The 13,571-nt window shown below is 36.8% G+C and overlaps 1 protein-coding gene across 1 annotated transcript in view; it reads right to left on the bottom strand.

Annotated features, from left to right (window-relative positions):
• LOC121415482 (G-protein coupled receptor 54-like) overlaps positions 1 to 7,439 on the bottom strand; it is a 38,385-nt gene extending 30,946 nt beyond the window's left edge. The window contains exon 1 of the mRNA XM_041608683.1: positions 7,383 to 7,439. Coding sequence (XP_041464617.1) covers positions 7,383 to 7,439 — 57 coding nt within the window. The remainder of the gene's footprint in view (positions 1 to 7,382) is intronic.
• Between the last annotated feature and the right edge of the window lie 6,132 nt (positions 7,440 to 13,571).

Raw genomic sequence — 13,571 nt, 5'->3', positions numbered from 1 at the left:
GATTCATCGCCAAAACACCACAAAAATCGAAAAAAGTCGCGTAATAATGGTTTTTAGTCATCTATAACATCTTAAACTAACATGTGATTCCAAATAAGACAGCTTTCATTTCAATCGAAAGCCATCAGTGTATGTGCAATCACGCGTACTGGACAGGATAGCTACTGCAACACTCAATGTTTGATGTTCTACCATGCTGCATGCAAGTACATACTATAGCAGGATCTTTTAGTCAATAGATCTTATTATTGTCCATGCGCAATTTTCATTTGGTCATGTGACTATAAAAGGTTTCGGATATTGCACATCAATCATCTGATCATTATATTTTTAAGATCAAACACACTTTTAAAGGAGCTATTAGCGAATTCCAAAATCAGTATGGATAGACATTAACATGTTCTATTAAGTATATTTTTCAAACATCTATGTACGAACATGTAAGTAGAACAAGAGAGGGTATCGTACGACCATTTTCACAAAAAATACAAACAATTTGTCTCTCGATACGGATTCTGTCTATATGATTCAAACAAAATAATATATATTCAATGTGAATGAAATTTTAACTCAGTTAACATAATCAACGGTGAGCAATTGTCAGCCATGGCCTAACTTCCTCCAACAATGAATTGATTCACAGTGTGCTGCACTCGACCCAGGTGGGGTAAATGGGTACCGGTATGAAGTAATTCCTCAAAAAGATGTGAGCACCAGAATCGGTGGCCAAGCTTAGCTTTGGCAATATAGGAAAGCCTTGAGCACGCAAGGTGGATACGTGCGATATTATCATTACTATTATCATTAACACTTTTGTTATTATTATGCTTTGGCTGTGGCGGTTTTTTTTTGAGGGAGAGGTAGAGAGAGAGAGAGACATAGAAGAACATGCGCAGAAGCGGGGGGGGGGGGGGGTGAACGAAAAAAAAAACAAGGTGATTTCCTTCAAAGTTACATGTAGAAACCACTTTGCCAAATGAAGCTCCTTTATTCCATGATATATGTTACGTTTCTAAGGTAACCAATTGCGTATCGTTGACATTTTGAACACGAACATGAAACATGTTCCTTGGAAGCTCGTGTCAGCGAAGAGGAATTGATGTAGAAAATGTCTTTCGAGAGTTATAAAACACTCGGCCATAAAGCCAGACGTTTATATTCTCCTTGGGAACATATTACTCATCTCCCGTAATAGGTGGCATGTTTAGACTTCAAGTAGAATCATGTACATGTAATCCATGTTAATTGGTGGTGACCAGATGAGATATGTCTTTTTAATGTTTATAAATATCCATATTTTATGTTCATTTTTTTAAAAATCTCATTCAAATAAGCATAAAGCTAAAACGAACACGTGGCGATACACGCCATAAATTAGAGTATTTTATGCGTCGATATGATTGTTCTATGATGTGTTTAAGGTTACTGTCCATTTAAAACATGCATATCAATGTCATGAAAATACACTCTACAAGCATCTGCTTAATTTGAATTAGTATTTATCATTTTAGAGTGAGAGAATTAAAGGACCGTATAAACAGGCGGTTTCAACAGGAGGGTTGAACTAAGCCCATCCGACCTGTTCACTACCCCCCCCCCCCGAAGCAGAACTAAAAACAAAACACCCCTAATGTAATAATAAATAGTGGCAGTAAAACACGAGCTGTGAGTGGCTAAATAATGGGTACCAAGTAACCTCCCTACAAAAAGTTATATTGTACATATATACAATATAAATGCATTTGTGGATTTTTAAATCACATGATATTACATGCCGCCCAATAAATCAAGACTATTTATTTCGATTCAAAATACTTATGAAGGTGGGAGAAAGAGCAAGGGTATTTTCATTTCCTGTTGATAACAAACAATAGGCCACTAACACGTTTGCATTAGATCCTCCTTAGAGGGGACCTAGTCATGGTAGTAGGCGTCACATTTCCGATGTTATATGTGATGTGAATCTAATAGAGCATGTAAGTACGTGCATAATTGCGTCCAACAATCTGCAAAATCAATTCCTTCCAGTTAAAAACCACACCTCTTTGCGCCAACTGTCCTTTAGAATTACGACGTCGCTTAAGCAATGAGCAATACTATTATGCATGCGATCCGATATATGACGCCAAATTTGTCAGTAAATATATAGTACAACGCATGTGAGTGATTCGTCGATTGCGGCTATGCACGACGATATTATTTATTATCTAGTTTTATTATCAACCTCCTTCGAAAATACTGATATTTTAGACCATGTGCATGATATTGAGAATACATGAAGGCGTGATGGAATAAGTTACATGCTTCTACGACTATTCAAAATATCCTGGCTAAAAGAAAGGAACAAAAAAAATATTACTTTTATTTCTAAGACGTAATTTGAATTAGCCTATTTGAATTTATGTACACACACCTATCACACACGCGCATATATCCACATCCTCATAATATAACATGTATAATGGTACATAATTATATTTTACCTACAGATCATGCTAGATAAGGACGAAAATGCATAAAATTATTCCGATTTAGAATCTGATACAAATAGAAAATCATTCGATCATTTTCATTCCTGTTTTAATTTTTCATGTATTCCATTACTGCAAATTTGCAATGTGGGACTAAATGATTAACGTATTTGTTTTTGCCATCCGAGATGAAGGTCATTTTTAGCTTAACACATCAATCAATGCAACTCGAAAATTGGAAACCCAATGATTTTTAAAAAGAAAAAAAAAAGGAAAAAAGAATAATAAAGAATAGATTCCTATTTTGTATTCTGGAGAGAAAGCTAATATAGAGTTAGCCTCGGAAGCGTGCTCGTGTAAAGCATTCACTCCGACTTAAAACACGTACAAGATGAATCACTCACGAGGTATTGTTTGTTAACGTATTTTAATTAAACCCACACATTCATTGGAATTTCATGTCTGTATAGACTTTAGTATACCAAAGTTAGTGACGACTAGAATAGAATGAAATCAACAGGGAAATGATTAAATCCGACATACTAATGATGTGTAAAGTACACCCAAATTTATATCGGGTATGCCGCATAATCAAAAAATTATTTCATTATACTTTAAAAAAAGATCAAGAATGACGTCAATCTTAGTGGTGACTTTTAAACTGTGTGTCAATTTATTCATTATATCTGCTATTTGTTTGCAATGCATACACTACAGCTACTACAACGTACTACTACTACTACTACTACTACTACTACTACTACTATTACTACTACTTCTACTTCTACTACTACCACTACTACTTCTACTTCTACTACTTCTACAACAACAACAACTACTACTACTACTACTTATACTTCTTCTACTACTATTACTACTACTACTACTACTACTACTACTACTACTACTACTACTACTACTGCTACTTCTACTACTACTTCTACTACTAGTTATACTACTACTTATTCTACAACTAATTCTTCTACTTCTACTACTATTACTACTACTACTACTACTACTATTTTTACTACTTCTACTACTACTTCTACTTCTACTACTACTATTACTACTACTACTACTACTACTGCTACTTCTACTACTACTTCTACTACTAGTTATACTACTACTTATTCTACTACTACTTCTTCTACTTCTACTACTATTACTACTACTACCACTACTACTACTACTACTACTACTACTATTTTTACTACTTCTACTACTACTTCTACTACTACTACTACTACTACTACTACTACTACTACTGCTACTACTACTTCTACTACTACTACTACTACTACTACTACTACTACTACTACTCATATTTATTGTTTGTTATTATTATTATCATCATTAATAATGATGATGATAATAATGATAATAATAACAAACAATAAATCTAATTGTAATAATAAAAATACTACTACTAATAATAATTATGATAATAATAAAGATAATAATAATATCAAAAAATGATAATAGCAAACCGGTGCTTATATACATTAAAATGCTTTCTGCCCTTTGCATTCAGCTCTTGAATATATTGAGTACGACAAATTCAACTAACACATGGCTTTACTTACAAATACAATTAATTTGGGGGACGTACTTTATAGGTAAAACCCATCGTTTGAGCCGTTGTGTATATATACATAATGCTACATTGTGGAAATGTGCTCTTAGTTTAGTGAGATTGATAATCAATTTAGAGTTATCCAACCACGTATATGATATATCAAAAATAAGTGCAGAGCCCAACTCATTAAATACATAACCTTGAATTTGAAGTCTTGGTTTCGCAATAATTCTATTTCACATTGATTTGCAAATTCAGATTTGTGTAAGACTGTGAACGTAAAGAGTAATCTGATTTTATTTATGATTCTGTTAGCTGTTTAATCTTGTTTAAAACACGATTGACAGATTTGATTCCATAGATACACTTGACCGAGATTGGGATTTGAATAAAAAAATATTAAACATATAAATAAGTAAATAAACCAATCAATGGAATAAACATTTATGGCATTAGTGCTAGAGCATATTCCTCTGCACGCCTTGTATTTCGCTTGAAAGTGAGATGTATGTATATGAACAATAAACAAAAACAAAGTTACAATAGGACAGAGTATCCTTTTCAATCCCTTTCCATTAGCAAGATTAGTGGAAAGTGCTTTGGGATTTCGAAACGTATATAGGGTAGTAGGATACGACAATCTATAACCTACACTGTTGACTAATTCATAATGTTCTGTCAATGATGCAACATACAATTTTGATGATTACCTGCAAGAGGGTCAATATTGTCGGTCAACTGATTAATAGGGCTATTTTACTGTATAGTAAGAACGCATCACGTGGAGCGTTGTGGCCCAGTGGATTAGTCTTCGGACTTTGAAACAGAGGGTCCTTGGTTCGAATCCCAGCCATGGCGTAATTTTCTTTCAGCAAGAAACTGATCCAAAATGTGCTGCACTCAACCCAGGTGAGGTAAATGGGTACCGGTAGGAAGTAATTCCTTAAAAATCTGTGTGCGCTATGACCGCCTAGCTTAGCCAGGTTATATAGGAGCGCCTTGAGCACCTAACAAGGTGGATATATGCGCAATATAAATTCCCTATATTATTATTATTATTATCACAAAACCCTCATTTTATAAGGTTGTCTCATTCTCTTCCAAAATCTTCCCTTTCACTCATTTAATTTTTCTTCTCCCTCCATTCCTTCAGAAACTTTTCGAGGTATCCTTAATGGTAACAGTCATTTTATCTTACTATTTGTGTACTTTACATTCATTCACCGACAAGGATGCAAACGAATGACTGACTCCGAGGTAAACGGCAGCTCGAGCTAAAGCCGGGGTAATGATAATAATAACATCGCATCTCGGAATAGAATATTTCTAGATAGATGGCGCTATATAAATGCCTATTATTATTATCAAATAAGAGAAGTAAAAATAACAGACGTAAACAAGACTTATGTACAAAAAAAAACTCTGGTAGTGTAGTTGAGATACGTACATCTTCCCTTTCTAAAACCAATCCAATAAGGCTGTTTTATGTTATTGAAATTTAAATATTCAGTCTTACTTGTTGTAAATATTTGTTTGAATAGTTATTTTCTCTGGTCGCCAATCAGTAAATTAAATTTTTTTTTCAGTTTATGCAACATTTGTTGTAATAGTCAGCTCATTACAAAACTGTCTGCTGACACTTTTAACAGGCGAGTCAATCACAGAGTATGCCAAGGTCTCTAGTACACGATGGTTTTTTTAATATCATCATGCACATTCAAGATTGTATTCAAATCACCGAACCAAGGTCTTGTGTAAAGCACATTGACTCACTGTCGGAACAAGTATAGTAATAACATAATTTGATGGTAGTCAACCATGATAACATATCAAATTGATTTTACAGGAGACCTGTTTATGGTGTTTTGATACACGCCACACGAAAATGAAATAAAGAAGATCACACGCCTGATATAGGCGACAATCATGGAAAAGGAAGTTATGGAACAACGGTGCATTCAAAATATAATTTTGAACAGTCAGAAGAATAAAACATTTTTACATGTACATGATGTAAAGGATGAAGCCCTAGCTACGATGAAAAGTATTTTTGTTCTGAGCGCAATTACCATGATTAGAGCTTATCATGGTCTTGAACAATTATTTTATTTCTAGATAGGAGAGGTTTTACGGCATCAAAGTCCATGACTCGTTATGAAAAGTGCGCCGTTCTTAGACTAGGTCAGTTATACTTTTTTCCCCCATACTACTTCTAATGGAATCAACTTCCTCTGATCGTACTGAATAATATAACCCATATTTACACACCTACACACCCACACATACATATATCTATATAATTATGTATATATAAAACAGAAGTTAAGCACTCGTGTTGCGAAATCATCAGTTGTCATGTTTACCATGAGAAAGTGAAATACAAGGTAAGTTTGCAATTTTTCATGCTCTTTAAGCGCAATATGCATTCCATTTGGATTTTATGTCCCTTTGATTTCCGTCACATATCGTCAAGGAGAAGAAATAAACCTGAAACGAACAAAATCGGGGGGGGGGGGGGCATTATTTGGTTCGTTATCAAGTCGATGTCGAAATGTATTTTCAACTTGCAATAGCCTACATTTAAACCGATTCCTAACCTTTATCGCCTACCATAAGATGGACTCAAACAGGCCTGTGCATTATCACTCTGCTAAATATGAGACCAGTTCAGTTTGATGGTATCTCACGTCTTTATTTAGCATTCCTTTTTATTCATCAACGATTGCTAATATGACAATCGATTCAATATTTCCGACAGTTTTCAGATTCATTACCATTAAACAGATCTATAATGAGGTGTATTAAATGGTTCAACAGCGTTGACCTTTTTAAAATTTCACTCTGGCGCGGTGTTTTCCTACATTCATCGTCTCACGCTTATTATCCAGAGTTCTGTCTTAAGTAGGTTAAATATTCATAACTTGATCGATGTGAAAGCACCGGTAAACACACGTACCACCTATCCCACTTAGTTTTATTTGCAATACTATAATTATAATCCCGATAATGGTATGGTACAGCCATTCCAGTACCTGTTGGATCGAACTACAAAGTATTGCTAATCAAAGGAATCGTTGCATCTCACTTTCAAAATTTTATTTTGGGGTCCTTTTCTCACTTCTTTCCCACTTTGCTATTCACCTTTTTAAGGCAAACAATCACTTCGGGTATACCATTATACGGAGGCAATCTCTTCGACCATGCCATCGTATGGAGATAATCACTACGAGCATGGACAAAATCTATTCGATTATACTATCGTACAGACACAATCTCTTCGAGTATGCCATCGTAAGCATGGTAAGGACACAATAACTTCGAGTATGCCATCGTACGGACACAATCTCTACGATTATGCCATCGTACAGACACAATCTCTTCGAGCATGCCATCGTACGGAGACAATCTCTACGAGTATGCCATCGTACGGACATAATCACTTAGAGTATGCCATCGTACGGACACAATCTCTTCGAGTATGCCATCGTACGGACACAATCTCTACGATTATGCCATCGTACAGACACAATCTCTTCGAGCATGCCATCGTAAGGAGACAATCTCTTCGAACATGCCATCGTACGGAGACAATCACTTCGAGCATGCCATCGTACGGAAACAATCTCTACGAGTATGCCATCGTAAGGACACAATAACTTCGAGTATGCCATCGTACGGACACAATAACTTCGAGTATGCCATCGTATGGACACAATCTCTTCGAGTATGCCATCGTATGGACACAATTTCTTCGAGTATGCCATCGTTTGGACACAATAACTTCGAGTATGCCATCGTACGGACACAATCTCTACGATTATGCCATCGTATGGACACAATCTCTTTGAGCATGCCATCGTAAGGAGACAATCTCTACGAGTATGCCATCGTACGGACATAATCTCTTCGAGTATGCCATCGTACGGACACAATCTCTACGATTATGCCATCGTATGGACACAATCTCTTCGAGTATGCCATCGTATAGACACAATCTCTTCGAGCATGCCATCGTAAGGAGACAATCACTTCGAGCATGCCATCGTACGGAGACAATCACTTCGAGCATGCCATCGTACGGAAACAATCTCTACGAGTATGCCATCGTAAGGACACAATAACTTCGAGTATGCCATCGTACGGACACAATCTCTTCGAGTATGCCATCGTATGGACACAATTTCTTCGAGTATGCCATCGTATGGACACAATTTCTTCGAGTATGCCATCGTATGGACACAATTTCTTCGAGTATGCCATCGTACGGACACAATCTCTTCGAGTATGCCATCGTACGGACACAATCTCTACGATTATGCCATCGTATGGACACAATCTCTTCGAGTATGCCATCGTATGGACACAATTTCTTCGAGTATGCCATCGTACGGACACAATTTCTTCGAGTATGCCATCGTACGGACACAATCTCTTCGAGTATGCCATCGTATGGACACAATTTCTTCGAGTATGCCATCGTTTGGACACAATCTCTTCGAGTATGCCATCGTACGGACACAATCTCTTCGAGTATGCCATCGTACGGACACAATCTCTACGATTATGCCATCGTATGGACACAATCTCTTCGAGCATGCCATTGTATGGACACAATCTCTTCGAGTATGCCATCGTACGGAAACAATCACTTCGAGCATGCCATCGTAAGGAGACAATCTCTTCGAGTATGCCATCGTACGTAGACAGTTTCTTCGAGCATGCCACCGTACGGAAACAATCTTTTCGAGCATGCCATCGTAGGGAAAAAATCTCTTCGAGCATGCCATCGTACGGAGACATTCACTTCGAGCATGTCATTGTAGGGAGGATAAAAAAAATCCAGAAAAAAATCTCACTAAATAAGCATTCAATGGAAACCAGGGTTACCACTCTTGATGGTCGCCTGGTATATTACCCCCACCACCTCTCCATATTCATTCAAATAAATCAGTCAATCTACTCGTCAATCTGTTAATACCGCTATTTTTTTTTCTCTCGCTTAATTAATGATTACAAAGCTTGTGAAAATTTCATTTGGTTTGGGAGTGTGTGTGTGTGTGGGGGGGGGGGACTTTCGTCATTTCGAGCAACATTCTCGGTTATTTTTCCATACACCTTAGGGTGCTGTATATCATCATTACCGTCATTAGCATTGAGCACTTTTAGAAATGCACGTAGACATAGTCAACTGGTACGAGATGACGTCATTTTTTGGCGTTCCATATGCCTCAGGTCCTCACACACGTCCACTATCAGAATCGAGACCTCGCCACATTCATTTTGCGGTTCTCCTAAATCATAGTCGACGTGCACGTGAGTGACGTCATTTAACCGCTCAAGCTCAGCATGAAGTGCAACCTTTCCCTTTTAAAACACAGTTTTCAGTGACTTTTTCACAAAATTAATGTAAGTTGTACGATGCATTATGTTTATCATATTTGAAATTGCTTTCTGATCTCCAAAATTTATATCGATATATATCCTAACTCGCGTAAAAAGGAATCAAAGCAAGTGAAAGGGCAAGTGTGCACAAGTTGCACCTTCGCATCACCCGACCGGGTCGACAGGCGATGGTACGCCAGATCTTCCGGGTCGGGCAGCGTGTCATGACCCGCTGGTTATCGCGCTGTTTCAAGTGGACGTACGTACACGTACAAGTCGAGTGAAATCTAAAGTCATTCGATCTGTAGTGAACGAGGGCAGACGACGATGTTGACTCGAGCGATCAGAGGACTGCTACGACGTTCTCGTTCACTACTCCTAAAAGTCCCTAATGAAGGAAGAAATAAAGGAAGAAGAAATGAAGAGGAAAAAGATATCGCAATTATCATCACGACCATCAGCGTACTCGAACAATCACCATCTTCATTTTCATCACGTTCATGACTATTGGGTGATAAGTGTAGCTAGTGTTCTTGTGTATAGCGGTTCTGACTCTCGCCTTGTAATCACAGGGTCGTGTGTTCGACTTCCACCATGGCCTAGCATCCTTTGGCAAGGCATCAATCCACACTTTGCCACTCTCACCCAGGTGCTTATTGGGTACCGGTAGGAAACAACCGTCATTGTGGTTGGTTTAGCAAGTGTGCGCCTAACAGGTTGCTTGAAATGCTATGAATCCAGTGACAGAGTAATAATTTTGAACCGCTTTGAGGAAACGTACAAATGACAATTATTATCATCATTACTCTCTTTATTCTCTTCAGCTGTAACTTAGTATAATTTCCGCATACAAATTACCTGGTCTTGTCAAAGTCAGTACCATGATTGAAACCATTTAAAAAAATCTAATTACTGCATGACATTCTCATTCACTTTCACAATTTTATTTTTGAAGAAGATTATCCTTACATTTATGATTCAAGGTTTTCTTTTGTGTGTTATAAATGTAAGAAGGCAACGAACGATATTTTTTCCAATGTCATAATTGATTTTGTTAAAAAAAATCACCCAAATATGCTGCATTATCGTTACAATTTCTTTAATCTCATAAAATCTCATAAACAATATTTACTTTTTTTCCTGGGGAATGGGGTAGGTTTAAGGAGTCGTGAGGTGGTTGTGTGGGGCGTAGAAATAATTCATTTGAAAATCATCCAGGACACCTGTCCCCCACAAACACACGCATAAATCCACTTCCGCATGCTACACTTCTTTTGCAGGTTTCTTTTTGTTTTCTTCACTGATTTTGCCTTAAAAATAACTAATTTATTTCCGCCTACTTATTTCCTCAGCAAAAGTAAGGTGATTGTATTGATACAGGGATGCAGATACTTTACCTACATCTACTTTGATTCACTCCATTCTATTTCAGTGAAAATTCATTCCATATTCACTTTTTGTATGAGTGACATGTTGAACAACTTGCTCCATTTATGTCTATCGTTCATGATGAGGATTGTGTCTAAAAAAGATTGTAAAAATGTGTTTTAAAAAAGATACAAAATGTATTTAAACAAAATGTGTATGTGTATTTAAACAAAAAAGCTACAAAATGTGTCTACATCCCGGAAATGACTTATATTTGAGGATTTGCAAGTTTGTTTGTTAAGGAACTTGGATTGATGATTATTAGTCATAGTACAATATGCAATATTATTATTTAGAGAAAGAGTGTCTAGCTAATAATCCAATGATGCTTACAACACTGGCATATATTATCAAGACAGACGGTGACACGACATTTCCTATTGCGACATTTGCTCAGGTCTTAGCATCTTAGAGGGCATAGCGTTAGAGTTAGGATTGTCATAGAATTTTTGGTTCAGAATAATGTAAAGATAAGGATTCGGGTTTTGTTTTTTTTTGAGGTTGGATTTTATGTTTGGCTTAACGTGTAAATTTTCAATCGGAGCAATTGTAACCGTAGCAAACGTCATGGAACACGTCGAGACATATTGCAGTTGCGAACAAAATATAATCGTAGAGAGTAGTCGAATTCTACCACAGTTAGAAAACAACACTCCAAAAGAAATCGGGTAAAATGCTCCATGAGGGTAGTTATGTGTCAAACCAATATTTGGCATTTTTATTTATTCAGTGTGATAAATCTTTTGCCACTTCTAAAGTAATTGCTGCTTATTTTTTTCAAAATTATTAGACAATAATTATGCTTCCGGCATTGGGTAAAATACTGCCCCAAATTTGTTGGACATACATTTTTATTATCCTCGTAATGGTTAAAATTTTTACCCATTTTTTACAGTGAAGCTCATTCAAAATACCTAATTACAGAATATTGCTTTATTATTCAAAGGATATCGATTTATATGATCTCGTACGAGTTGATTGATATGTAGACTTATCTGATTTGGGTCATTCATCAAAAAGTCCTGTACAACGGACATGTAATGCAAACAACCTATGGCGCAGATTTAGATGTAACCACGTAACGAAGGGGGTGAAGAAAATACCATGTAATTGATGAGATTCATACTCCAATTGAAAGAGGGCTTTCTGATTGATGCAGAGTAAAGGTATCATAGATCATGTATTATTAGTACTGTCTTTGGAAGCTGGTTATGTTAGCATAAGACAGGACGGATTTACCAGGAGGATTCCACGTGCGGAAGAGCGGTGTTTTATCAATTATCCCGTAATCAAATTAGCTTGATATCAGTTATATCACCATGTTTGTCTCCAGGGAAATCATTGTGGTAATTATATTTCCCCTTTGCGATTCTTAACGCCATTAACCGTATTTCATCTCGTGTATTATGTCTGCGCTGTGCAGGCTTTGGTAATTAATGAAATAAAAATTGCCAGCATTCCCATCTGGAGAAGAGTTGTCTTTTATGTAGAACCTTATCTAAGAACATGAAGAATAGTAGAGACAAACATTGTGCAAGAAGGTAATTGTAATACCATCACAGGTAATTGTAATACCATCACATTCATACCTCTCTTTATATCATTGTTGTGGCCCAGTGGATTAGTCTTCGGACTTTGAAACAGAGGGCCGTGGGTTCGAATCCCAGCCATGGCGTAATTTCCTTCGGCAAGAAATTTATCCACATTGTGCCGCACTCGACCCAGGTGAGGTGAATGGGTACCCGGTAGGATTTATTCCTTGAACGCTTTAGCGCCTATTAATATGGCGGCTCAGCTACAGCCGGGGTAATAATATGATACCAAGTATCAAAGTGCAGTTGAGTATATGCATATAAAAACTGCGCTATATAAATGGACATATTATCATTAATATGTTATTATTATTCAATTATCCATATTTCACCGAGAACTGCTCATCTTTAGAGGAAATGGAGATTTGACATGCCCAATGTTGACGTAGTGGAATTGACAAACATACACCCACACATATTCATCCTCTCCACACCCTCACACACACACACCCCACCACACACCCTCAGTACATGGCGCTAACGTCATATGGATCCTTCATTAGACTAGATCATGTAGATGGAATTGCAATACCAAGTAATCTCATTTAGAACCAATCCCATGACTCCATTACAGCCTATTCACTAGATGTTGTTGTTTACACATTTTTAACAATTAAAGCATGTCTTTTCTGGGAAAGGCATGTCTTTTTAAGGAAGATAGGGAATCAACTAATTTCTCAAACACTTCTTTTGATTCAGAATCGGGTTCAACAGACAGACCTCCAGACGGAGATAGCATGCTTACATCTAGTCGAATTCTGCCAGTATAGAGGCCCAGAAGGTCAAGCTGATGTAGATCAAAACTTTGTTCAACATATAAACATTTGATGTAAAATTAATCGTAAGTTCATATATAGAGTTCGTTTCTGCTGAGGCCAATCTATAGGCCGATTACATCACATATATCTCACCCCTCCTTATATCAATATAATTGGTCCAAATTGCTCCAATATGTGTACTGATCTCATAAGCTTGTTCCATATAAAATTTGCGCTATTGTTAGACATATTGATCAGCAGATAATCACGTTCCTTCCGACATATTTATCACGACTCCTGTATTCTAAAAGACGTATTTATATACGATAAAGGATTGTACCACATCCCCATATAATGGGAGAGA

This window comes from Lytechinus variegatus, chromosome 5 (genome assembly GCF_018143015.1).
Source record: "Lytechinus variegatus isolate NC3 chromosome 5, Lvar_3.0, whole genome shotgun sequence".
Classification (NCBI taxonomy): domain Eukaryota; kingdom Metazoa; phylum Echinodermata; class Echinoidea; order Temnopleuroida; family Toxopneustidae; genus Lytechinus; species Lytechinus variegatus.
This window is presented reverse-complemented; position numbering and strand designations above follow the sequence as displayed.